This window comes from Phyllostomus hastatus, unplaced genomic scaffold (genome assembly GCF_019186645.2).
Source record: "Phyllostomus hastatus isolate PE091 unplaced genomic scaffold, TTU_PhHast_1.1 phas_scaffold_55, whole genome shotgun sequence".
NCBI classification, from domain to species: domain Eukaryota; kingdom Metazoa; phylum Chordata; class Mammalia; order Chiroptera; family Phyllostomidae; genus Phyllostomus; species Phyllostomus hastatus.
The window spans coordinates 8,410,783-8,437,381 of NW_025334035.1; the positions used below are offsets into that span (position 1 = coordinate 8,410,783).

The following is a 26,599-nucleotide window of genomic DNA, read 5'->3' on the forward strand; positions in this document are numbered from 1 at the left end:
GTGCTAAAATTAATGATCAATAATCACTCCTTTAATTTCAGGTGTGGTCGGTTTCGATCCTACTGCACAAGCGTTTGTCCTAGAGTCCGAGATGAAAAACAAGGAGCCCCCTGGAGGAAGCTCTTCTCACAGTGGTAACAGAGATCCAAGGGGAAAAAAAGAAAGATGCACAAAGCTTCTCAGTGCATAATGTGAAGAGGGCACATGTCACTTCTACCCACATGCCATTGGCTAAGGCAGTCACATGGTCAAGTCCAAAGTTACTAGGTAAGGAAATACATTCTGCCCAAGATAAGGCTGAAAAATTGGAGTTGATAATGCCCAAAGATGGGAACATGTATCATCCATATTGAAAAGACACCTCAGTGTTGGGAACCATCCTGCCTGGTTTCAGGAGCAGTAACCACCCCTGACAGGTGAAAAGGCCCTACAGCTAGGGCACCTTAGGACCATAAGCCACTAAGGAGACAAAACTTATCCTCCCCACAGGGGCACAGCCTCTGTTCCCTTTACTTCACCCTGCTTGGTCCCTGAAGGATGGCTGGATAGTCAATGACAAGTTAAGGTTCCTCAAGAAAGGAACAATCTAAGACAGGCACTGTCATGAAGGGGCCATCAGGGAAGGACTTAGGGGATTGTGGAGAAGGGACAAAAAACCCTCACCCCTCAGCTTTATCATAGCCTGAGTCCTCATTCTATCTATAAAGAATCTCCTAATCTCTTGGCTGCCTTGCTTCCCCAGCCTGATTCAGGCCTGAAACAATGTCAAAGTGGGGGTACAGCCCTGTGCCAAACTGGCAGTTCCTGGTGGGGGACAATCAAGCATAAGAAAGAATGCATAAAGTCTTGTGAAAACTGTTTTGCTAAGAATGTCTTCAATTTAAATATTAAGGGTCCAAGCACAAAATAAGTTTGTTTCCATGGTTTTACATCTGGTTGGTATTACCCTGTCTACCAGACCCTGACTCAAAAGGACCCCCATGATCCCAGAAATGTTACCTGTAAACCATACCTCCTTTCTTTGATATGCATCCCTATGCAAGCTAAACTCAATAAAAGCCCATTGAGAGAGAGGCTGAATGTCTTTCTCTTCTGAGAGACTTGTCAGCCTTTCCTCCTCAAGAAGATCATGTGTTGGTAGAATTATTCTCATCTACTTTGGCCAGAGGGAGCTCTGTGGGCAGAGCTCTCCCCTTCTCCACCCCCCCCACACACACACCTCAGACTAAAGATATCCTTTAATGGTGTAAGTTTGATACCTGCAGGTATAAGGCAATTGGGATCTGTAAAGGATAAGTAATATCCTTCAGTTACATTGTAGCACTGAATGTTATATTAGACATATTAAATACTGGAAGGTTTAAGGATATCTAGGCCAACAGCAATTTATTGAGAAAATAGACTGGTGGATTTGTTGGTTCCTCAAAACTTATGACTTAGTGATATTATACTATAGCCCTTCTTGTGGTAGGTGAGAAAAGAGTAACCTGGAGAGGCCAAATCAAATGACTGGCTATCGTTATGCTGAGCTTGTCACCTTTTGTTCAGTTTTTGCCCTTGCACTGAACCCTCTATTCTGACTTCTGTTCTGTGGACCAGTGCTATCCAACAGAACTTTCTATGGTGACAGAGAAGTTTTATTTCACATTGTCTAACATGGTAGCCATGAGCCACATATGGTTATTGGGTATTTGAAATGTGGCTAGTCTAGCTGAGAAAAATAAATTTCTAACTTTATTTAATTTAATTTAAAATTAAATAACCAAATGTCTGTAATGACTCTCAAGATGGACAGAGCAGCACTAGTGAATGCTTGGACTCAGAGTGAAGATGCTAAAACCACTCTAACTGGGGGGCTTCTGAATGGGCTAGCAGATTTCAAGAGAATCTTGTCTCAAATAAATAGTATGACATTGTTGAAGCAAGTAATAAGCTTATATTTTGTTTGTGAAAACAAGTCATGTGATAAAACTTAAGGTCAATAGGTCAACATTTAAGTACAAAGTGTAATCCTCTCCTATGTCAAAGTCAGGTATATAAGAAATAGAATTGTATTTGTCATCCTTTTCCTCCTCCTTCCTCAAATACACTTAATTTTAATTTTAGTCTATTATTCTGATGGAAGAAACTAAAATTCAGGTAATTCAGGGCTTTTTATTCCACTCCTTGGCCATGGCTGTATTCTCATCCTCTGTGATCCCAATAGCTTTTGATCCCAACAGGTACTTTTGTGAACCCTCATGGCACACACTCATACCAATCAGTGCACGGGGCTGGTGCAGGGAGGTCTGGGGCCACCACAGGACTGTGCTGTAGGCACTTAAGGCACTCCTCATGGACATTTTTAATGCTCCTAGGTCTTAGAAGGCAGAGGATGTCTTGGAAGGCTTTGCTGGTCCTAGCCTTCACTGAAGAAGTGATGCAAAGACTCTCTATTGTGTTCAGATCCCCCTGAAATATATATTTGTCTCCAACCTGCCTGCCCTTAACCCAAGTTTTGACCATGGGTGAGTGCAAGGTACAGGTCAGTTTCTAAGAGATACCCACTATAGTAGTAGGCTTAGACTCAGTTGTGCTGCAGTAACAAGAAGCCCCAAACCTCTGACTTATGAGTACAACAAAGGTATATTTCTCACTGCAGCTGGTTGGCTACAACTCTGCTCCACAGTAGCCCCCTAGCTTGATAGAGTAAGAAAGGGGGTAGGACCACAGAATGACTCCTAAGACTTCTGTTCAGAAGTGGCATAAGGCACTTTTGTGCATATTCTCATGTTCAAAGAAAATCACAGGATTGATCTTGACCTCAATGGAAAGATGAAGTATAATTCCTTCCCATAGGGAGAGGGCTTGGAATTTATGAACAGTAATGAAATCAGCACATTTATCTTTTACTTTTCCTCTCTCTTTCCTGTCCCACTTGCCTCTCTTCATCTTCAACACCGCACAGCCCATGGGTTCTTCATCTGGAATAGGCAGCATAGTATATTCTTCAAACTCTATTTATGGTATAGGCTATTAAAATTTCAAAGCCCATATTCTTGAAACTCAAAACCCTTCTCTTTCACATGCATTTCTGAAGCCTGCTCTGAAAGATGAAGAGAAGGCTTGACTCCTCTCTCTCTCTTTTTTGCACTGTCATCCCTTCCCTGGGGTGGAAAGCTGGCTGCTTCCTGAATAAAGGAAAAGGTTATTGGAGAACAGTAACTATGGGAAGAAGCCATTGGTTCATAAAATATTATTGGACCGCACTCTAGCAAGGTGGGCTATCTTTTGTGGAGGGGCAGAGATTTCCCTTTGAGAACTAAAATATCTTGGGAGTGAAGGCAGAGGCTGGCATGACACTGGAGTTGTCTGCCAGAGTCCTCAAGGACTAGTGCCATCCAACACAGCAGCCCCTAACTATGTGTGACTACTGAGCACTTAAGATGTGGCTACAGTGACCGAGGAACCAAGTTTTACATTTTGTTTAACTTTAATTAATTTAATTTGCAATAGCCACAGATAGTTGGTGGCTACTATTTTAGACATTGCAGTTCTAGAAGTCACACAGTGCCGTTCATACTATGCCTTGATTTAAAAAAAAATCTCAAAATGGAAATAATTTCAGTTTGCATAATAATTAAATTGACATTATAGTTGGTTAAGAGCAAAAAAAATGCCTTCACTTATTAATTGGCTAGAACTGCCTGACCTAATAAGCAGAGGCTAAATTCACAATTAATTAAAGATTTCGTGTTCATTCATCCAAGACATGCCTCAAACCATCTTTTGTTCAGCTGGCCAGCAGGAGACTTACAGCCATATGTAGGACATCTTGCAGCTACCATCAACACATGCAAAATATCCCATTTCAAAAAAAGTCCTTTCACTTTTCAGATTAGTAATTCTGTTGAAGGTATAGCATGTTTCTATTATGCTGACTATAATTACATTTGCAGTAAGTGAATATGACATAATATACTACATAGAAATTTATGTTACTAGATTATTGGTAATTTAAAAAATAGTTCTCTATCTGTTCCATCTATTGAGTAGTATTATTTCTCTATTAGAGGTGAGAAACCTGAGGCATAGGGAGGTTATGCAATTTTTTCCTAAGGTTATACAATTGGTATTTAGACTTTTAATATGTGAACTCCTGTCTGTTTTATCCAAAGCCCCTATCACTCAACAATACTGCTCTCACTTGATAGATAATGGCAAAACCTAATTGCTGTTACCTGTATTTTCCTATGGACTGAGCCTGCAGAAAGTTACAACCCCTTTTCAGAGAGCCAACGGATACCAAAGGGATGCTGCTGTGTAGAACACTCCAGGCCTGCCACAGCTTGATGGCCCTGGTCTCCTGGGGTGGATGGGAGATGTGGTTAGCTTTGAGACTGGAATCTAAGCCATTCATGGAGGTTGTCCCAGTCAAAATGGCCCACAGGTGCGATGACACTCTCACTTATATCCTACTATATTGACTTCTGGTTACCTATTGGGTTTGTTGAAAATTTAGATTCAACCTTCTGGGATGCATACCAAGACTGATTCAAAATCTGCCCATCAACCCCTGTGTCCCAAGCTTAACCTCGTGCCTTAACATTAATCAGGTGGCCTTATGCAATTTCATGAGCTATGTACGTTCTAGCATAAATCTTCCTGTGAATCCAAAACATCAATGCCTCACATTCACTTAAAATACAGCGAAAGACAGATGCTCACTATTTTTGCTCTTGTAGTCCTAGTTCTTTAATGTAGGAAAATGTTTCTTTCTTAAAGTGCAAAGCTCTTGGGGACACAGCCTTCTGCTACCTCCTCATCCCACTGTACTTGCAAACTTTGGTCAGAGGGAAGGTGGGCACGGGGGCACGAAACTACAAGTCCCAGAATGCACGGCATCGTCCGCACAGGCGCAACGGGGACCACCCGCCAGCGGACCCGCCAGCTTGCTGGAGACTCCCGGGTCCCAGCGCGGGACTGGGGCTAGGGGTGGACAGCCCAGCAGACCTGGAGGGCGCTCAAGGGGACCCCGGGCTTTACTATGAAGGCGCCGGGGAGCGCGTGAGGAGGATGCACCAGCAGGCTCCGCAGCGGGAGGAGGAGTAGGCGGTGGTGCCCTCGGGAGGGAGCCGCTCACGGGCCAGAGGCTCCCGGAGGCTCCGCAGTGCCGCCGCCGTCGCCCGGGAGGCTCAGCACGGGAGCCATGTAACCCTGCGGTGGGCTCCGGGCTGCTCCGTTTTTCGTCTGCTCCCGGGCTAGCGCGGCAGCGGGGCCACAATGAAGAAGCAGTTCAATCGCATGCGCCAGCTGGCCAACCAGACGGTGGGCAGGTAGGTCACCCGCTGGCAGCCGCGGGCCCGTGCGCTCCTGCGAGGCTGCATTCGCCGGGACGCGCAGGTGATGGAGCTCGTCGGGCCTCGTGTCCTTTTTCCATGCAGGCGGGCGCTGTCGAAGTGCCGCTGGCGGGCGCGACCCTTCCTCTCTGAACTTCCCAGACCCCGGAGTCTTTCTCACGCTCTGCCTGCTGCTCCCGGGCTCTGGCTGCCAAGCGCAAAGTGTGACGCATCCTTTACCTGCGTCCCCAGCTGCCCCTTCACCTCGTCCTCCCTGCCTTTTTTCTGGGACTCTCTGCTCCCTTTGCTCATAAAGCTTCCTGGAAACAGGTGTTTGCTCTGATTGTGCTGGAGGCAGCCGAGCTGCAGTCGCACCCCAAGTATTCCTCCCCTGCGCCGAGTTCAGGGCTTCTCAGGGGTCTAGGGCAAGTGTTGGGCCTGGTCGGCTTGGCAGAGCTGAGCCTCCCTCCTGCCGTGTTTGTTTTCAGGGACTGTGACTGTACAAGATTCGGGATCTCTTTCCTGGCTAGGTTTGTCAAGGCATTAGGTGGTGGAGAGAGGATCCGAAGAGGTGTGGGGGGGGGGGCGGGGATGGGGGCAGGGAAGGTGCTGGTGCTGGTGCTGGTGGAATGGCGCTGCTGTCAGCTGGTCCTAAGACTGTTTTCAGCGGAGGGAGAGAGGCTGCAGAATGGGAGGCCCAACTCCTCAGGAAGATGAGATAAGCAGAGGATCACAGCCAGGTAAGGGAGGGGGACAGAATCCCTACAATCGGAAAGAGCCAGGCCCTAGGAAACTGCAAGACCCAGTCTACTGTCACCACAGTGAAAATGGGCTGCATCTGGGCCAGTGTCTACAGGAGCAGCTCTGCAGGGTGCCAACATACATGCATGTTACATAAGGATTCTGATGGGTCTCTTCCAAAACTAGACATGCTCTGAACACAGGATTGTTGGGTTGAAGGGATTTTTCATCCATCTTCTGCCTGGAGAGGGATTTCTGTAGCTGCTGTGGCAAAGGAATTCAGGTGTGCAGTTCTAAAGCCAGTGGAAAGCAGAGAACTCAGCCTTGGGTGCAATTAAAGTGCAAGCTCAACACCTCAAGGACTCTCCACTAGGTCTGCTAAGAAACCAAATACCTTTCTTGGTTGGGAAGTGGATCCTGAGCTAGTGTCTGGTAGGGTGAGGGTGGGGACATCCCTGAGTAATAGGGGGCACTGAATTCCCACGTAAGCACACTGCCCTAATTACAGTGGGCATTTGAGGGCAGGGCATGTGGTGACTTCTTATGCTTCCAGGGACTGCAGATGGCTTCCAAGTTACCATGTCTAAAATGGACTTGAATGCATTTCCTTTCCCAAACACATGCGCTCTAACATGACAGAATTTATGAATAGCAGAGTCAGATTAGCCCAGGTTTCTGGCATGATCTTGCTACAGATATAGCCTCATGTGGGTTGCCTTTTGATGTGTTGGATGCTGAAATAGTGTTTTGCTGTTTAGGTGGTTTAGCAGATACGGTTGAGCTGGTCTTTATTACCGTCTTGACTTCTATGTCCCCCTGCAGGCTGGCATCAGTCATCACATCAGACCAGCCAAGTGATCAGTAGGCTTTTGACTATAGACTTGGTTTGCTGGTCTCTCTGGGTCTTGGCGTTTCAGTTCAGTGCTGGAATTGGAATGTGTTTGTGCTCCCTCCCTGGCCTCAAAACACGACTCTTCTGTCTCTTTTCAGGACTTGTTTAGAAGTGGTAAGATTTGCGAGCCTTGGGCATAAAACTTTTATCTTTGTCTGTGGAAGGAATGACAAAGGGAGAGGGGACGTTGAATTTTAGAATAAGTGGTCTTACTTATTTGAAAGCATATTCTCGGAAGTCCAAGCAGCTGGTCACCAAGAGTTACCTTCCACTTGTTTATTGGGACTCTGGTGGGTGCTGGCATGTGCATAAATTATCTTTACTGGGTGGCATCTGTTGTGTCATGTGCCAGGTCAAGTGAGGGCCCGTTCACTATTGTGTATCACTACTATGTGTCCATTTTAATGCCATTCAGAGGGACCTTCTACAGCAAAAATCAGTTCATGTTACTTTGCTGGTTAAAAGCCTCCAGTGGCGTCTCATGTCCCAAATATCTCCAGTGGCCTATTTGACTTGACCCCTCTTTGTCTTTTCACATTCATTCTGTTCCACCTGCTTCTCCTTCACTGTGCTTGAGCCCCAATGGCCTGCCCTGCCCCAAGCATACCAGGCTCATTTCCATCTGGGGGCTTTATGTTTGCTGTCTCCCCACATCCCTGTCTGGCTGAGGATGTGTTCTTCCTGTGTACCTCTTCCGCATCACCCAGTCTTAGCTCTAAGGCCTTTGAGAGGCTGTCCTACCCCATTTTCTCTCTAGCCCATCCTCCTGTTCATTTTCATTCCAGCACTCATTCCTCTTTGAAATGCTCTTATTTTTCATTTGTTTCTTTTCTTGTCTGTTTGCCCCCACTAGAATGCATTGATCACCAATGTATGCTCAGTGTATATAGCACAATGCCTTATAGATAGTTGGTGCTCAATTTGTGTTTATTGACAAGATTCAAACAGTTTACTGGTAGGATCCATGTGGGTAAATAAAAGGGGCAGCATTTACTATATCTTATTGAGAATGTAGCGCGGCATGATTCTAACATTGCTTCTTAATTTTTTTCCTTTTTTTAAATTTTATTTTAATTGTTGTTGCAGTATAATTTTCTATCTTTTACTACCAACCCAACCCACCCACACAGCCCACCCCTCCTCCCTCCCATTTCCACCCACCCCCTAGTTTTTATCCATGTGTCCCTTATACTTGTTCCTGTAAACCCTTCCCCTTTTCCCCTGAAATAGAAGCAACAGGATTGGAAGTTTGGGATTTAAGTGTGGAATTGGTAGGTTACTTTATGAAGTTGCTTGAGCAAGCCACTGGCTTACAAAGACATGTAAGGACCCTCTGGTCCTTACATGTCTTGTAAGGACCCTCTGGTCCTTACATGTCTTTGAAGTAAGGACTTTTCCTCTCTTTAGAGAAGACAGGTGGGCTTGAAGGCCGCTCCTGCCCATGGTTCATCTCCTGGTCCCCTTCTACAAGTTATAGGTTCTGAATTCTGAATATAAAACTGCTGGGGTTGGGATCCAGTCACTTTCACAATGTAATTGCTGAGCTTGAATGCACTCTGTGGAGTTCAGAATGTTCCCTTGAAGTGCTCACATCTGGTAGAGAGGATATCAGCAATTGTGAAAAGAGTTTATAAGATCCATTACATTTAACTGGAAAAAGTTTCATGTCCTCTTTGGTCTGCTTCTCTAGCCTTTGCTCACCATCCTCCTTTGAACTTTCCTCTTCCTGGCCCTTCACGTTTTTCCGTCCTTTGGGAAGCATGCCCTGGCCCTTCAAGACTGGGCCGCTGTGTGCCTAATGGTTCGGAGCAGCATGGGCTTTTGGGTGGGACAGATCTGGTTTGTTGCTTACTGACTATAGGACCTTGAGCTTAACTCTATGCACATCTCTTCCCTCATCTGCAGAATGGGAGGACTAAGACATTTACTGTGGTGGTGTGGTAACTGTGACAGTGGTGATGTGAGGTTACCTCTACAAAGTGCCTAACAGTGCTCAGCACTGCGAAGTGCTTATTATGTAGTAGCTTCAAGTATCTTTGGGCAGATGTCATAACTATTATTCTCATATTATGTTATATGCTCTATGGCATGCACTGTTCACTCATTCATTCATTCATTCATTCAGTGAATATTTTTTGGATGCTTGTTGTGGGCCATGTACTGCTCTGGTTTTGAGAATATTGCAGTGCAGAATATTGCAATAGAGAACTCTTGGAATCTGTATTATAAAGGCACAATATTGTTATATCATATTGTAATATTTATTATTTATCTTTCTTACTAGACTTTAAGCTCCTTGCAGGCAGGGGCAACTGCCTTAGTGCCTGAAATTCAGGTTCTCTGAAATTCATGGGCAACTGAATGAATGAGTGGGCAAAAGATCCACGTATATATGGGGAAGTGGTACAAAGCTGTTCAAAGATGGGAGAGGCTCCTGACACTGTGCCTCTTTCATTTGGTAGTGGGAATAGGGTTTCAGAAAAGGGAGGCACAGCTGTACTTTGGAAGGATAGAGCAAAATTTAAGGGAAGAATTAGTTCATGCCTGATTTATGGCACATTTTTTGTTACCTTCAAGAGTTCATTAGTTGCTGGAGTGAGAAGCACCCTGAAAGGCATACAATGTTTTACTTGGAAGTGGCATTTGGTTTGTGTTGAGTAGACTAAAACCCTGAGCTGGAATTTCAAGACCTGTAAGTGAAAGAGAAAAGGGAAGTAAAATAGTCACTTTGATCTGGTGAGGAGAATATTGTTTTCAACCTGCATAGCAGGGGTCACATCAGCCCCCACCCTAGAGGGCACTTACGAGGTCAAAGGGCACCCGGGTTATACCAAGTACTCAACCAATGCTTGATGAAGTTCATTTTCATTTTCCTCTTCTGCTTGCCCATTCAGTCCTTCAAAAATGTTGGCCTAAATTTCAAGGGCTTTGTAGACACTGATTCCAATAGCCATTACCTGTAAATGGGTTCTATGCTCTTGTGCAAAAAACTGGTTATATTCCATGTGTCTGACAGTAGGCCAGGAGCTATGGAAGTGTGGGAGGGGGAGCAGGGCAGGTTGGGTTGGATTATTTGGTTTTAGAGGCTATGAGTTGGGGAGTGGAAGACAAAGTATTGTCTGCAGAGCCTCTTTCCCATTCCTAGACTGCTCAGCAGCAGGCAACAACAAGCGGGCTTGGTTTCCTGTACACAAGTTGGCTGAGCATCACTGCTGCTCTGCAGCTCCCAGGATGCAGTTGCAGGGTCCAGGCATTGGCCCGTGGGCTGGAGATAGCTGCTGAGGATGCAGCAGCCTTTACAAGTGCCAGTGCTGCAGACACTTTTGCTCAGGCCAAAGCAGCTGACAGCAGCCAGTGAGGACCTTTTCCTTGAAGGTTTCCCTGAGACACTGCCCTGCCTCTCAGCAGGCCTCCTTAAGCCATGACCTGGTCTATAGGACATCAAGGAAAAGGCAGAACCAATTCCACATTAGCCATTGGACTGCTTCCTTTCCCCCTGCCATGTTCCTGACAGTGCACTGACCCTGTCAGACCAACACAGGCCCTGCCATGTCTTCCTGTTAGCCCAGCAGGGCTGGGCAGGCCCAAACCTGTCCCCGGAAGACCACTGGGGATGTTTATTAGGGCTCAGAGTGAAGCTTTTCATTAGAGTTTTATGGAAGCTGTATCCTGCCACCTGCTGTGGTGTGTATGTGTGAGAGGTAACAGACTGTACTCACTGAGTGATGAAGGGGCTAGCAAATCTGGAGAGAATATTCTTTGCTCGTTTTCTAAGCCCCTCACTATGCAGATCTGCCTGCTGTCAGACTCTGCTGGGCTGCACGCAGCAGTCAGCCTGAGGCTGCCTGGATTTCCTACAGAATTCGGGTGTCCTAGACCTGCAAGTCATTGTGAGGGAGCCATTCTCTTCCACAGCAGTTACTGACTTCCCTCCCACTTGGCCCCCACCAAGGAAATTTATCAGTATCCATTAATAGTTTTTCATGATGGGTAATAAAAGCCATTTTTTTTCCTCTAGAAAAAGTAAATCAGTAGCCATTGAGTAAAATAGTAATTTAATGTATGGTTGTACCTTTTAGAGGAGATTAGTAAATACCTTTTTTATTAATAATCCAAAAAGGCTATTTCTAATGCTATTTCGATAATGAGAGCAAATAATACAATTATGCTTTAGCAATGCACAGAGTCAGTTGTAAGTCAGATGGAAGGTGGGGAGAGAGCAGGGTGGTTGGGGCTCTTCTGCTGGGTGCAGGGCTCCTGAGTGAGCTGGCGCTTGGAACACCGCTGCCCTCACGGAGTGCATCTCTCTCTAGCAATTTAAAACCATCCTCTCTGTCCAGGAAGCAGATGTTTTTGCTTTCGTTTTCCAACTTCCAGAGTTTATTTTTAGGATAAATGTTTATTTTCCCACAGAATTCAATTTACTTTTTTTAACTTTCTTTTTTGTTACATAAGTGATATTTGTTTATTGTAGAAAAGTTATAAACTTATGGATGGACAAAAAGAAAAAAGATAACCAATAATCTCATTATGCAGAGACTACAGTTCATATTGTGAATATAGTCTTCTAAGTTTGTAATAGGCATCTATATTTTTTAAAGAGATAGGGACAGTACTGTGTATATTGTTTCCAATCTGCTTTTTTCCTTTATATAATATCTTAACTATCATTCCATATCAATAACTATACCTCTACAGCATCATTTTCAAGGCCATGTAATAGTCCATTATAGCCAATGGCTTTGCTCTGGCTAATCATGCAGCAAATATTTATCGCGGGTTTGCTGTCTTGGGATGAACCTTAGAAGTGAACTTGCTGAGTCAAAGAGTATGTGAGTTTTACAACCATGTGAGTGTATATTTTGTATATATGAACACACATATTTCCATCCTCAGTAGAATTGTCAGTTCTTCTCCCAACCCCAACAGCAACTAATATTACAACTTTGTTAATTCCATGAATGAAAACAAAAAGCTCTCCTTTCTCCTCTTTTAATTTCTAGTGTAATTGAGCATTTTTAATGTTTACTGGACATTTGTTGCATTTTCTGAATTGCCTGCATGTCTTTGCCCCACTTTTCTTAAAGTCATGTTTCAGTTTTCTTATTGATTTTTAGGTAATTTTTAATAAGTATATATGGGTGTGCTTTGTCATATGCCACATACAGTTCCCTGTAATTTTTTATATTTTGTTTTAAAATTTTACAATATTTTGTGATCTCTAGTCTATCACTTTACAGTTTGTGTTTAAATGTTATACTTGGGAACACTGTTCTCAGCCCAAGATTACATAAATATTTATACAGTTTCATGACCATTTATGTCATTTCATTTTACCATCAGATCTTTAATTCATCAGTTATTAATTTTGGTGTACCATATGACTTAGATGTCACATTTATGGTTTTTTAAAAGATTAAACACTTACCCTACTATCAAATTGAATAATATAATTCATACCCACCATCATCATGTACTAAACAATTTCACCTGTTTGTATCTATTTCTGGGCTTTCTGGTTTGTTCTCCTGACACGTCTGTCAGTTGTGGCAGGAATTTGAGGTGGGCTCCACTGTACAGGTGAGTGCAGTGGGTTGCTTTGTCCTGTGCTTTGGGTGGGAGGAGCAATGGAGTCAGTCTGGGCCCCTCTTCCCAGTTTCATCAAGGGCAGCTCCTTCATGTGGCAGTTGGAACTCACCAAATTTGCCCAAGGATCTGGCCGTGCCTGACTCATAGCTAATCAATAAATTGTTCCTTTATCAATGAGAGCTGATGGTATTTTCTTGCCTATTCTCATTTGTTTATTCTTCTTCAGTATTTTAAAAAAAATGTATATATATTAAGATGGAAAATGGACACTTTTACAACATTGAATATAATGAGAATTCTTTCCCTCCGGCAATAGAGTATGTTTACTTGAGTCTGTTTATTATCCTATGAAATAGTTTGTGTTCATTTACTGTGTAATTTTGTTTTTGTTCTTAGCAATTTTTTTATCCTCATCTGAGGACATGATTTTTGATTTTTTAGAGACAGAGGAAGGAGGGAGAAAGACAGGGAGAGAAACACCTTTGCAAGAGAGAAACATTGATTGGTTGCCTCTTGTACACACCCTGACTGGGGACCAGACCTTCAACCTTTCAGTCTACAAACAATGCTCCAGCCAACTGTGCCACTTCTGTCAGGCTTAAGTACTTTTTGAAAAGTTGAGTCTATTGGATTTTTTTAGGTAGATAATCACATTTTCTGCAAACAATAATTTTGCTTCTTTCTCTCCAGTATTTTGTATTTATTTTATTTTCTTCCCTAATTGTGTTGTCTAGGACTTGTAGGACAATGTTAAAATATGTGACAATATGTGGGCATCCATGTCATCTTATTATCCTCCATGGAAATGCATGATAATTTATTTGAGAGATTTTTTTTTGTTTTTATCCTCAATCAAGGACATGTTTACTGTTTGTTTTTGTTTTTGTTTTTGTTTTTTTAAGAGAGAGGGGACAGGAAGGAGAGAGAGAGGGAGAGAAAAGAGAAAAAACATTGATGTAAGAGAGAAACATCAACTGGTTGCCTCTCATATGTGCCCCTGACTGGGGACCAAACTGGCAACCTAGGCATGTGCCGTGACTGGGAATTGAACCTGTGACCTTTCAGTTTATGGGACAATGCTCCAACCAAGTGAGCACCTGGCCAGGGTGAGAGATTTTGGTTTTTAATCATGTTACATAATGCATAATTTTATTATTTTACTTTAAGTTTTTCTTTGATGCCAAAGAAAATTTGATTATATTATCATGGTCTTTAAAGATAATCATATGTTTTTCCTTCTTTATTTATTAATACATTCACTCAGTAATTATGCCATAAATATGTATCGAGCATTTACTGTGTTCTAGGCAGTGTTTTCTGTGCTGAGGCTACATCAGCGATAGAGTTCCTACCCACGAGGAGCTTGTGTGCTAGATCCTTGAACTTTAATGATTTGCTAATATTGAGCTCTCCTTGTTTTCCTGCAATCAATCTTGCTTGAATATGGTTTGTTAATTTTTTAAATATTCTGCTAGATTTAATTTATTGTTTTTTTATTTAGATTTTTATTTAGTATTCATACATGAGAGCATCATTTAGTATTCATGAAAAATATTTATTTTTCTTTTGCTATACTTGTCAAATTTTGACAACAGTGTAAAATGAATTGTCCACTTCTTACTTTTTCTATATAATGATGAGGTAAAGAATTAGTAGTTCTTTGAAAGTTGGAAACAACTTTTCCAGGACTTTTTTTGGAGGTGGTTTTGATTGTTTTCCCAATTTCTTAGTGGTTACTAAATTATTTATGCTTTCCATCTTTTCCAGAGTCATTTAAGTAACATGTTATATAGAAAAACATTTATTTTATTATGATGTTAAATTTAATAGAATCTATTTGAATATATATATATATATATATATATATATATATATATATATTTGAGTTGTATCTCCTGTATCATTTTAATTTGCATTTCTCTCTTTTTCACCATAACTAGCTTTGCCAGACTGTCTTCTTCCCCACATTCTGTGGAATCAGCTCTTAGGTTTAGGTTTAATCTATTCTTTTTTTAAATTCTTTCTCTTTAGCTCTACTCATAGTAAATTCTGCTTTAAAAAAATTTTAATGGCTGTTGGGATTATCAGTCTCTTTATCAATTTACCATTGCAGTTTACATTCAACTAAAACAAAATAATATTGCTTCTTAAAATTTTAATTAAAAATTAATTCCTCCTAACTTCTTTGGGCTCATTTTATTCTTTTTCTAGTCTTTACTCTTCCATGTTCTATTAGTCAGGATAGGTTAGTCTCTGCTATGGTAACACATGAGCTCCAGAACCTTGGTGGTTTAACACAGAAGTTTATTTTATACGTGCATGGAGTGTGATATGAGTTGGGGGGGGTCTCCCAAAGACACCTCTATTTCAGTGTGATTCAGGGATTCACTCTGCATCCACCCTCCACCCCCTTGCCCAGTCTCAGTATGTGGCTTCAGTCACTGCAAAAGGTGAAGAGAGAATGTAGAGATGGCATATTAGCTCTTAAATGCCTGGGGCTGGAATTTACAAATATCACCTTTGTTTATATTCCACTGGCTAGAACTGGTCACAAGCTCCCCGGATGTGGCTGAAGATGGGGATGGGGAGCCTGCGCCACAGTTGACTACCCAGGGATGCTACCTCTCTCATGCCCCACTGCCTATCTTGGAAATCTTCCCTGAGCTCCTGCTCACTGCAGTCCCCTCTGCCCTGCCCTACCCTTCGCTGTGCAGCTGTGAGAAGGTCATTCTTTGCCTCTGTGGGAGGGTGCCTGTAGGTTCTCAGAGATCCCCTCAGAGGGGGGTGTCTTTAGGATAAGACTTTTCTCTTGCTTATATCCACTTCAAAATTAGCATATATATATATATATATAGAGAGAGAGAGAGAGAGAGAGATACACATACATACTAATTAGTATATATACACATACTAATTACTACTAATTATTACTATACTTATATATATACTACGTAGTTATATATATACTTATATAACTTATATAACTACACACATATATAAGTATATATATATACACACACACACATATATATATGCATTTTTCAAATAAACCCTTCCCACAGTGGGGAGAGGAGTAATGAGGAGAAGAGAAATTCTCATCCTACCATACTGGAAGGACACCTCCTCGATGGGATTATTGCCAGGGTTAAATAAGACAGTAGAATATCTTTAGCATAACCCCTGGGAAATAATGAGCACTCAATAAATTATGATTGTTATCACTCTCCTTTGCAATTGAAAGTCTCTTTGACATGAGATATTTGTTCAACCTTATTTATATTCTGAGTTTCCTGATACTATAACTTGAAATTTATACCTGTTTATCTTGTTTTCTTAGATCAAACCCAATTTTTCTATGTTTAGTCACAAATGTGAAACATCTAGAGATATCAATAATACTAATGGCCCTGCTCATTTTAAATCCATTGTGATGAATAGTTATTACATTACTTAGAAGGGTCTAGGTCGCTCTGCAGTTACAAAAACCCTGAACATCCCCATGGCTTACAGTGCTGACCTAGGAGGCTGGTAGTAGCCCTTCAAGGGCCCACATGTATCTGTTTCACATGTAGTAGGTAAGGATGTAGTGAATCGGATGCTGGCTCCTAAGGTTTCCTCTGACATTTGCACTTCTAGTCACATTTCATTGACTGAAGCAAATCACCTGACCATACCTCACTTTAGGTGGTATGGTCCCATACCTCACTTTAGGAGAGGTGGTCCCTTCCTGAACCCAGAGAGAGGACAGCCACAAAAGCCACAGCTGTGTCACCTGTTTTCAAGCACTGGGTTGTGTACTTATGGGCATTTTTATTGACTCATTGCAACATCTAAGTGAATTGGGTACTGCTTAGAGGCACATTTTACAGATGGGCAATGGAAGCCGTAGAAGAAGCAGACCAAGACAGGCAGAACCAGATTGGTGCTGGGTCTGTGCAGGTCAAGGTCAAACCCAGATACTCTCTGGGTCTCTGCAGCCTTGAGATCCCTGAAATTACTTTGGTTTAGGCGGTTTCAAGATGCTAATTAACTGCTCCTGACTTGTATAAAAATATAGGTATCACATTTATTTAAGTTAATCCAGTACCTTGTATGTAGCCTTGACCGCAAAGAGCATGCAATGAAATTTCTGACAATGGAAAGCTCTCCACTTTGTTTCCTCATTGCAGTTTCTCCAGAAAGGGTAAGAGTGTCCTCTGACGGTGTTTTATAGCTCCACACTGTGTGTGCAAAGATAGTAGTTTCTATATCTGCAAAAGGCCCTACAGACTCCTACGTAACACATTATTCAAACAGAGACCTTAAAAAATACAGAATATGAAAAGGGCAGAGCTCTGAGCTCTGTCTCCTTAGTGCACCTTTGAGATTGCAGACCTGTGTGTACACTCGCCTCGGTTTCAGTGCTGTTCATTGTTGAGTTTGTCTGCTGACAGACACTTACTTGTAAAGCAGTTTACAGGCGTTCCTGTTTAATCCTCACAGCAAATCTAGGAGGCCGTCCTGATCCATCCCCCATTTTCTTCACGAGTCTCAGAGCAGATGAGAGTGTAGTTGCTGCTGGTGGCAGGGCTGGTTGGTGAGGAAGGCAGTTGAGATCGGCTTCCAAATCTGCTGGCTCTGATACTGATGCTCTGCATGGGTAGGTACCCTTTAATGAGTCTACAGTAGGGGAAAGGTAGAAAACTGTGTCTAACGTTAGTGGGATGATTAAGTAAGTTCCGGAACATCTACACAGTGGTAATGATCTTAATGTTTTACAATATTCAAAAAATTTAAGATAAGGAAACAGGATACAGAAGTGCACACAGAGCCGAGATTGTGCAATATTTGTTTGAAATGCACAGAAAAGACTCTGGAAGGAAATCAGGAAAGACTGGAAGTTCAGCACGTGGTGTTTATCTCTGGGTGGGATTATGAGTAATATGAATTCTTGCTGCTTCTACTTTTTAACCACTTCCAAATTATTTAAAACAAAAATGTATTATATTAAAAAAAAACAAACAAACAAGAAACCATCCCAGGACTCAAACCAAAGGGGCTACATGAAATTTTATATTAGAATATAAAATCTAGCTGGAATTTCATATAATGGTGTTTTAAGTTTGGGGCCCTGAAATGTCTAAATAGAAATGAGTTTGAAATTCTCAATTTCAAACATGGGAGATATCTTCACACTCTGGGAAGGACATGATGTCAGATCTCATTTTATACAATAAATGGTCTGCTATTAGGAAATGACATGCTAATAACCTTGTAGGGTTGCTCATTTTAAAGTCATAACATTTTGAAACTTGGTCTGCATGGGTTGGAAGTGAGGAGTAGTGGTTCCTACAACCAAATAGGGTGCTCTGGTGCAGCAGCAGGCGTAGACTCTGGCTAATCAATTGGAGGGGAAACGGAGATTTGAGGATGAGGTGGCTCACAAAGTCAGTGGGGTGACCAGACAGTGCCCCTGCCGCAGGGCAACAGGATAGCCTGCCTCTTCAGGGGGCTTGCTTCCCAATTGTTTTCTGTCATGGGCTTGCTTTGGGGATTCTGCCACTGAAGAGAGTCCATTTGGTTTTGTTTGGCTCGTGTGACCCAACAGTCCCTTTGGGACAATGGGAGAGCAGGAGGCTCTCTGGATTGCCAGGCCACAGACTGCAGTGGGGAGAGGCAGTTCCCAACAGGAAGGTTAGGGGCTTTTGCCCAGAGGATGGGGAAGGGATGGTGGCTGGTCAGCATTCCCAGGTGCTGACCAGACTCCAATCAATGGCATCAAAGACCCTGTGTTGATCAGTTTGCCAGGGATCTTTGAACTTAGCAGTGATAGAGGGAACATTTCCTGGTATTCAGAGAAGTCATTTCTCAGTCCTCCATGTGCAGTCAGTTACTACAAAAATGTCTCTGAATTGTGTTTCATCTATGTCTTTTTTTTCATTTCCAATTTTTACTTACAGTCTTTCTCTACCCTTGGCTGTTAATTACAGTGCCCTATTTGTTTGTATTCTTGCCTGGAATCTCTTCTCTGACTTCCTACAACACAGGCCAGACTATATTTTTTAATCCATGAAAAGAAGAATGTCATTTTCTTTTCTTTATCAAGTTTTGTTCTGTGGGGAAAATATCCTTGGACTCGGAAATGCAGCACACTGTAGACTCTTCTTACAAATTTACAACCTGTGGTTAAGGCTCTAAGAGATTATGCAGGGAAGAAAGCTGTTGATCGTTTGTATCACTGAGAATGCTCTTAATTATATTATAAGTAATATCAATTCAGAGTGGTTTAAACAACAAAGAAACTGTGTTTCAGACAACAGGTCGTCTGAAGGCAGGGTGAGTCCAGGTGCCTTGTGATCTTTCCAGTTTACTTTGCCTTCATCTGTGTTGGCTTTTCCTCAGATGGGCTTTTTCATGGTCAAAATACAGCTGCCAGAGGCAGCTGAGGTAATTTGCATCCATGTTCTTTAACCCAAAGAAGGCACTGTGGTCTGAGTGTTTGTGTCCGGAGAAAATTCCCATGTTGAAATTCTAATCCTTAAGGGGATGGGATTAGGAGGTGGGGCCTTTGGTCAGGTCGTGAGGGCAGGGACCTCATTTATGGGATTACAGCCTGATACAAGTGGCCCTAGGGAGCTCCCTTGCCCTTTCTGCCATGTGAGGACATAGCAAGAAGGCGCCAGCATGGACCAGAAAGCAGGCCCTTGCCAGATCAGCTGGCGCCTTGATCTTGGACTTCCCAGGCTCCAGGACTGTGAGAAATAAACTTCTGTTTTGTATAAGCCACCTGCATACCTGCTAGGTATGCTATTATGACAGCTCAAATGGTCTCAATCATAAGATCAAAGTCCTTTCCTCTAGTTTAAGCCAATTTATTTCACTTGTTTACCATTGACCATTAACGTGAGTTGGAAGGAAGGGACATGGTGGGGTGAGTAAGCTACACCTGCACCTTTGACCCAGTCACTGGCAGAGGAGGTAGGATCATGATGACCGCCTCAGAGCCGTCCAGACCCCTCAGGAGGGGGGTGGGGTGGGGAATGCCCCTCTAAATCAGGAGATGTTTGTGGAGTAGTGATGGATACCTGGACAAAATCCAAGTTCTGGTCAGAACGAGGAAGGAGGAAAGCATTCTGGCTGCACATTCAACAGTGTCCACTGTAACTTGGCTGAACCCAGTGATTTGAGTGTGGAGACCACGTTTCATGGGTTACCCAATCCTCAAACTCAAGTTTGTAGAATGTGTCATCGGAAATGTTAGTCAGTGAAGTTCAAATGTTACTTTGGCAAAGTTTTCTCCTTTGATCAAACTACTGCCTCCTTTCTATTTATTTATCAGAATGATTCTTCTGTATTCCAGAACACTGGTTCATATTGATGTATAAAACTCAGTGAATTGGCCCTGGCTGGTGTGGCTCAGTGGATTGAGTGCTGGCCTGTGAACCAAAGGGTTGCCAGTTCAATTCCCAGTCAGGGCACATGCCTGGGTTGTGGGCCAGGTATGGGCCAGGTCCCCGGTAGGGAGCACGTAAAAGGCAACCACACATTGATGTTTCTCTCCTTTTCTTTCTCCCCGCCCCTTCCCTTCTGTCTAAATATAAAGAAAGAAAGTATAAAAAAATCCTCAGTGAATTGCACTCTGGTTCTGCACACCTCTGTCTTGCCTAGTCTTGTCATCTCGTAGCCTACAGATCCCAGTAGAGAAGGGACTCAAGAACTTTTTGTCAAATTCATTCTCAGGGTCAGTTTAGATGCCACCCCTTTCTGTCTGTGCCCCTATTGCTCCCTTGTGCATTTTCAGAACTGCTATTCTCTTTGTCACTTACTTCATCTTGCTTTGATTTCTTGTGGCTGTTGTTTCTGTTTTCTGACTAGCCTGGAGTCTGCATTTGTTTGCAGGGACCAGGCTGACCCCTCTGCCTCCTGTCTGTGTTGTCCACAGTGCTTTGCAGATGGCAGGAGGAACCTACTGTGCGTGAGGAGCTGAGGCTGTATGTGCTGCTGCAACAGGCATCAGAATAGATTTTTTGTCACTAAATTGAGGTTTCTCATGCTAAATATTGTAGCTGTAGGCTTGTAATAATTCCTTCATGAGCTCCCAGATTTTACTATATTAGCAAAAAATACAACACTGCTTTAAAAATTAGCCCTTAGTAAGTTGCCTTTAATTCAAAAGTATGAGCCTCCCTTCGCAAACCACACCTATGCCATTGAATAGTTATAGATGCTAAGAGGTATGTGTAAGTGAGGACAACTTATTGAGTAAAGAAGCTATTCATTAAACATATATGTACTGATCACCTACTGTCACAGGGTGTGTCCCTGGGAAGTAGGTCATGAGCATACCATGCAGAATGCGTTCATATGGAGCACTCTTAGCATCAGCACCTGTGGAAGGGAGCAGAAGAGAGAGGGCCTAGGCAAAGGGAGAGGGTAAGCTATGATGTCACAGTGAAAGCCTCAGCTGATTCTGTGTTGGGTTCCGGAGCTTGCGTGTCTCTTCAGAGTAGTCCTGAATTGGGGAGAAAGGACAGAGCCTTTTTACTGCTGTCTTGGTCAGTTGGAGGAATCATGCTTCTCCTGAGACAGCTTGACCTTCAGCCAAATGGTGGACAGCTGAGGGCAGTCCTCTGCCTGCATCCCCAACAGCTCAGGAGAAGGCGTTTGGGTTCCTGAAGGGGAGTCTGGTGTCCACTACCCCTACTGTGTGCCAAGTGCTTTGTCAGAAATGTGTGAGTGAGAAAGCAACTAAACGTGTCATGGTAACAAATTGTGGTGTCTTTGACAAGAGGTGGGTTGCTTATGGGACCCTGAGAATGTAACTAAGTTTGGGATGAATTCCTATAAGCTGAGCCCTGAAGGTGAGGCCTTGTCAGCAGACGAAGGGAAGTGGGGGTGATATGCATGAATGCCAAGGAATATAGAGCGTGGCTCCTTCAAGGATGTACAATAAGTTCTCCATGTTTAGATTGTCATGCGGAGTAGGCATGGGGGTTATAAATAGGATGGCCATCTAATTTATTGTCCAAATAGGACACTTCGGAGAGTGATCACATAATTAATAGTGCCAGGGACAGCAGGTGGAAACCTGGGTCTGTCGTGTTTTCAACTTGTTTATAAGACATGATTCAGCAGATTTGGATTTTACCCGAGGATCAATGATAGGTTATTGACCTCTCCCCGTAGTTTTGGGGTTATGAGCGTGCGTTCTAATGTCAGATTCCCATAGGTTCATTGTCTTGCTTTTATCATTTACGAACTGCAAAATCACTTAGGTTTTGTAAGCCTCCATTGTCTTATTTGCAAAATGGAGATATTTTTCTACCCTATGATTTTTAAAAATAAATTAATACATATAAAATACTTAAAATATTTCTGGGACAGAACAAACCTTCAGTAAGTGCAAGATGCTGCTGTTACTATTTTAAATGGGAGTTAGCAAGATCAGATTGGGGTTTTAGATTTGTAATTGTGGAGGCATGTTGGAGAAACACATGGCAGGGAGAAAGCCTGATGCAGAGAAACTACTTAGGAGATGATGCTGTTGACTAGGAAACCCAGTAGGTATTCCAAGGGAGATGATGGGCATTGGGATCAGATCTGTAGCCACGAGGAGGTGAGATATGGAGAGGTCCCAGGGATATTTAAGATGTTGAATCAGGGGACCTTGATGAAACTTGAGGGAGCAGTTGCAGGTAAAGCTACTGCTGAAGTTTGGGTTTGCACCATGGGTGGACAGTCACACCTGAGTGGACTTCTCTTCGCTGAGAAAGAGCCTATGAGAAGTTCCAGGGGGGAAGTCCAGCAGGCAGCTGGGGTCAAGGTCTAGAGCTGAGAGAGCGGCCTAAGAGGTCATAGAGTTGGGGCTCCTCCACAGGTGGGTGAAGCACTGGAGTGTAAGTGAGGAGGGCTAAAGATGGCCAGAGGGGGTGTTAGGAAATACTGGATGGTGTGGAAACAAAGGGAATATACTGAAGCTTCCTTTTAACCCTAGTGTTACCCAGAGGGGAAGACCTTGCTCCATCCACTCAGTTTCCTACCAACTCTCTAACAATTATCACAAACAGGGGGGCTTGAAACCACATGAAACTATTTTCTCACAGTTCTAGAGGCTAGAAGTTTGAAATCAAGGTGGGGGCAGGGCCATATTCTCTCTGAAGTTTCCAGGGAAGAATCTGTTTCTTCCTGTGGTATAATAAAGAACATTTCCCCCTTGTCCTCAGTGTCTGGCACAAAGCTTCAAAATTTTTGGAATTAGTTGAGCGATAGTCATACTATCTTATGCTAATAAGGTGACTAATGGAGAGCCCCTAAATAACTTTAAGGTGGGAGCTGGTCCCCAGAAAGACCAATCACATGATTAAAGAGTTAGAACTTTGGCCCAGCCTAAAGTCCACTGGGGGTAGGGGAGATAGAGGTGGAGTCCAGTGATGGCCAGTGACTTAATCCGTCATGTTTGCATAATGAAACCCCATGTGAGAACTCCAGACACCAAAATTCAGTAGTGTTCCTTTGTTTGGGAAGGCACCTGGATTTCATGAAGAGAGCTTGTAGAAGCTTGGCGCCTCTCTCCTCCCTACCCCGGACCTTGACCTGTGCATCTCTCATTTGGTTGTTCCTAAGTTAAAACCTTTATCCACATACATAAAACTATAATCGTAAGTGTAATGCTTTCGTTGAGTTCTGTGAGTTGTCCTAATGGATCATTGAACCCCAGGGAGTTATGGGAAGCTCTGAATTTACAGCCAGCTGGGCATAATTATGGGTGGTTTGGGAACACCCAAAACTTGTGGCTGGCATCTGAATGAGGGGTAGTACTTGTGAAGTACTTTGTTTTGAACTTGCGGTGTCTGCCCTAACTTTGGGTAGTTAATGTCAGAACGGAATCAAATTGTGTGACATCTACTTGGTATCAGAGAATAGCGTCAGAACTTTCTCTTAGCGTCTGGTGCTGCCAGCAATTGATGGAGTTTCTTGGCTTAGAGGTACATCCTTTCAGTCTCTGCCTCTGTCATCACATGTCATTCTCCCTGTATATCTCTGTCTTCATGTCTCTCCTTATTTGGACAGCAGTGATACTGGATTACGGACCTACCTACTCCAATATACAACCTCATCACAACTAATTACATCTACAACAACCCTATTTCCAACAAAGGACACATTCTGAGGTCCTGTAGGTAGGACTTTGTCAGATATTCTGGACACACAGCTCAACCTGCAACACCCATGAAGCACATGTTTCCCACTCCATAGACATTTGTTCCACCTGCTTTGTGCCAGGCTCTGTGTTGGAGGTCATGAAGCACACAAAGGTGAGTGAGATGATGTTGCCCTCAAGGGGCTTGTACTCCAGCAGTGAGAATGAGACATGAACACACTGCAGCTATTTGAGGCTGGTTTTTGCTGATGTCCTAACACAGTCTGAAATGTTAGAAATGATTGGGAGGACAGTACAATCACTTATGGCCTTAATAGTGAGTCAGGATTCAAGGAACAAAGGTGGTTAATTTGGATCTTAGAAGGAAGCGTGGGATTCTGACAGATGGAGATGAGGGAAAAATAGAAGTAAAGGTTTAATGTAGCAAAGTGCACATAGTAAAGCGGCCGTGCCAGTCTAAGACATTAGTTTGGGTGTGTATAGAGTTTATTCTTCAAAAATTATTGACTCAAATTATGGGACATGTAGAGATGAAACACTGTCTGAATCAAATCTGAACATGCCAACATGCATCCATCTCCAAGGTACACTGAGCAGCGAAAAGAGTAAGATGCAGAACCTTGAGTATCATATTCGACCTAATTTCTGTGAAAAGGGTATGGGAGGTGAATAGGCTCCCAAACACCTATAGTCAACATGCTTATAAATGCGTGACGCATCTCTGGAAGAACACACAAAATTGCCAACAGCGCCTCTCGGTGGCTTGGGAACAGGAGAGGGAGGGAGACTGCATTTCTCATTATATGTGTAAGCTAGTCTCAACTATTTTAAACAAGTTACTACAGCCATGCGCCATATAATGTTTTGGTCAGTGATGGAATGTGATATGATAGTGGTCCTATGAGATTATGCTTGGGCTGAAAACTTCCTATTGCCTAGTGACTTTGTAGCCATCATAACATTGTAGTGTAATGCATTATTCACGTTTGAGTTAATGGTAATATAAAGAAATTTGTGCTGCCAGTTGTATAAAAGTATAGCACAGCCCTGGCTGGGTGGCTCAGTTGGTTGGGGCATCATCTCATGCACCGAAAGGTTGCGGTTTGATTCCTGGTCAGGGCACGTACTTTGGTTGTGGGCTCCATCCCTGCTTGGACCTGGGTACATACGGGAGGCAACTGGTTGATGTTTCTCTCTCACATTACTGTTTCTTTCTCTCTCACGCACATACACCCTGAGGTTTTGCTTTCTACCTTCCTGTCTCTATATAAACTCAGTAAACATATCCATGGGTGAAGATTAAAAAAAATAAACTCTGATGTTCTCCTGAAGATGAAATTGCTTAATGATGCATTTCTCAGAATGAATCCCCAACATTAAATGGCCCATGACTGTATTCTGTTAGTTTTGCATTTTGAAATACCTTATTTCTCTAAACAAAAGCTGCAGACTTGGAGATGTGACAGCCACTCTATGTAACATTCCTACTTACCTGAAGTATTGCTTTTCTCTACCCACTATTACACAATGGCAGGTTCCACGTGAGCATACCGGGGCCTTTGCTTAATTGGGCAGTAGGCTTCCTTACTTCTCACTATCCATCAGGGCCACTATCAGGCCAGACTCCTTAGTGCTGGTCTTCTCTCTATCTTACAGTATGAGTTTGCATTGCATGCCATAAGAACCTACAGAAATCATCTCTCACAATCCGACATGCACAAATGCATGGTCACAGGAAGGTGGGTCACCCTCCACCACAGCCCCCCTCCCCAGGCCAGTTAGTCTCAGAATGCCACAGGAGCCTGATGCTTCTCCTGGCCATGGCAAGTGTCAGCATCAGTGTGGAACTGGGACTCCCACAAACTCACTCCCCGCTGAGACTCACTGGCATTGTGGACCTCAGCTCTCTGGCGTCAGATTTGGGGATTTTTCTCTCAATATTCAGAGGAACAGTTGCTTCATTCTCCATCAGAGTTATTGAGTACCCTTTGTCTTTTTATTGTTGGCTAAAAGTTTAATTATCTATAGCCGCGCTTGTCAGTTTTTCTTAATACCTCTTTTTGATCTATTGTTGCGCGTGGGTCACCAGCCAGCAGTGACCACGGAACGCTGTGGATGGCTCGACAATACTCGAGAAAAAACACACATGCACAGAGACAGACTAGTTTCTGTGGGGAAGTAGGGACGGAATGGCCACCCCGCCTAGTGGGGAGTGCGCTGATTTACCATCCATACCTGCTTTTATTGGGCTCATTTTGCATAATAATTCAGGTAAAGTACAGTACTCATTAGGGGAAGTAAGGAACTATAGAAAACAAAGAACTCTGCCGGTCTCTTGAGTTGGGGTCAAAGAGCTGTAAGACTGAGGAACAAACTAACTTCCTCCTAAGACCCTTCTCATTCAACTGAGAGCATTCTAAACAAAGAAGGTTTCACAGTAATTTACATGTTCTTTCTTAGGCCTGATCACCCCGGGAAATCCGCACTTCTCAGTACCGAGCTGTACCACCCTGTCATTGTTTCAGGCTTAGGTGGAGCAAGGGAACTAGGTAACCAAGAGATAAGGAGATTTTCTCCCAGACGCTGAGAACTCAGGCTATGTCAGAGCCGAGGAGCGAGGGTCCATCACCCCCCTTTTGCTGCAGCCCCCCAAGTCCTTCTTTTGGGGGGGCCTCCCAAAAGTGATCGTGCCTGGCTTAGGTCGTTCCCCCCATGGGGAATCTTACCCGTCTTTGGCTAACCGACCAAGCTTTTTTGGGGTTCAGTCATGAATAAAGCAGCAGAAGCAGCATTCCTGCCAGGAAGATAAGCTTTTGTCTCCTTGCTGGCTTACGGTTCCAAGGGCGTTCCCTTAGCCTTAGCTAGGCGGGGGTTTCAGCCTCTGATACCAGTCAGGGCGGTTCCCAACAATCTATGGTG

General features: G+C 43.3%; 1 protein-coding gene across 3 annotated transcripts in view; it reads left to right on the forward strand.

Moving 5' to 3' along the window:
• The first annotated feature begins 4,924 nt into the window (after positions 1–4,924).
• Positions 4,925–26,599, forward strand: part of ARHGAP44 (Rho GTPase activating protein 44) — a 180,952-nt gene continuing 159,277 nt past the window's right edge. For all 3 annotated transcript variants that reach the window (XM_045824053.1, XM_045824054.1, XM_045824055.1), the window contains exon 1: positions 4,925–5,315. In XM_045824053.1, coding sequence (XP_045680009.1) covers positions 5,263–5,315 — 53 coding nt within the window. In that variant the 5' untranslated portion in view covers positions 4,925–5,262. The remainder of the gene's footprint in view (positions 5,316–26,599) is intronic.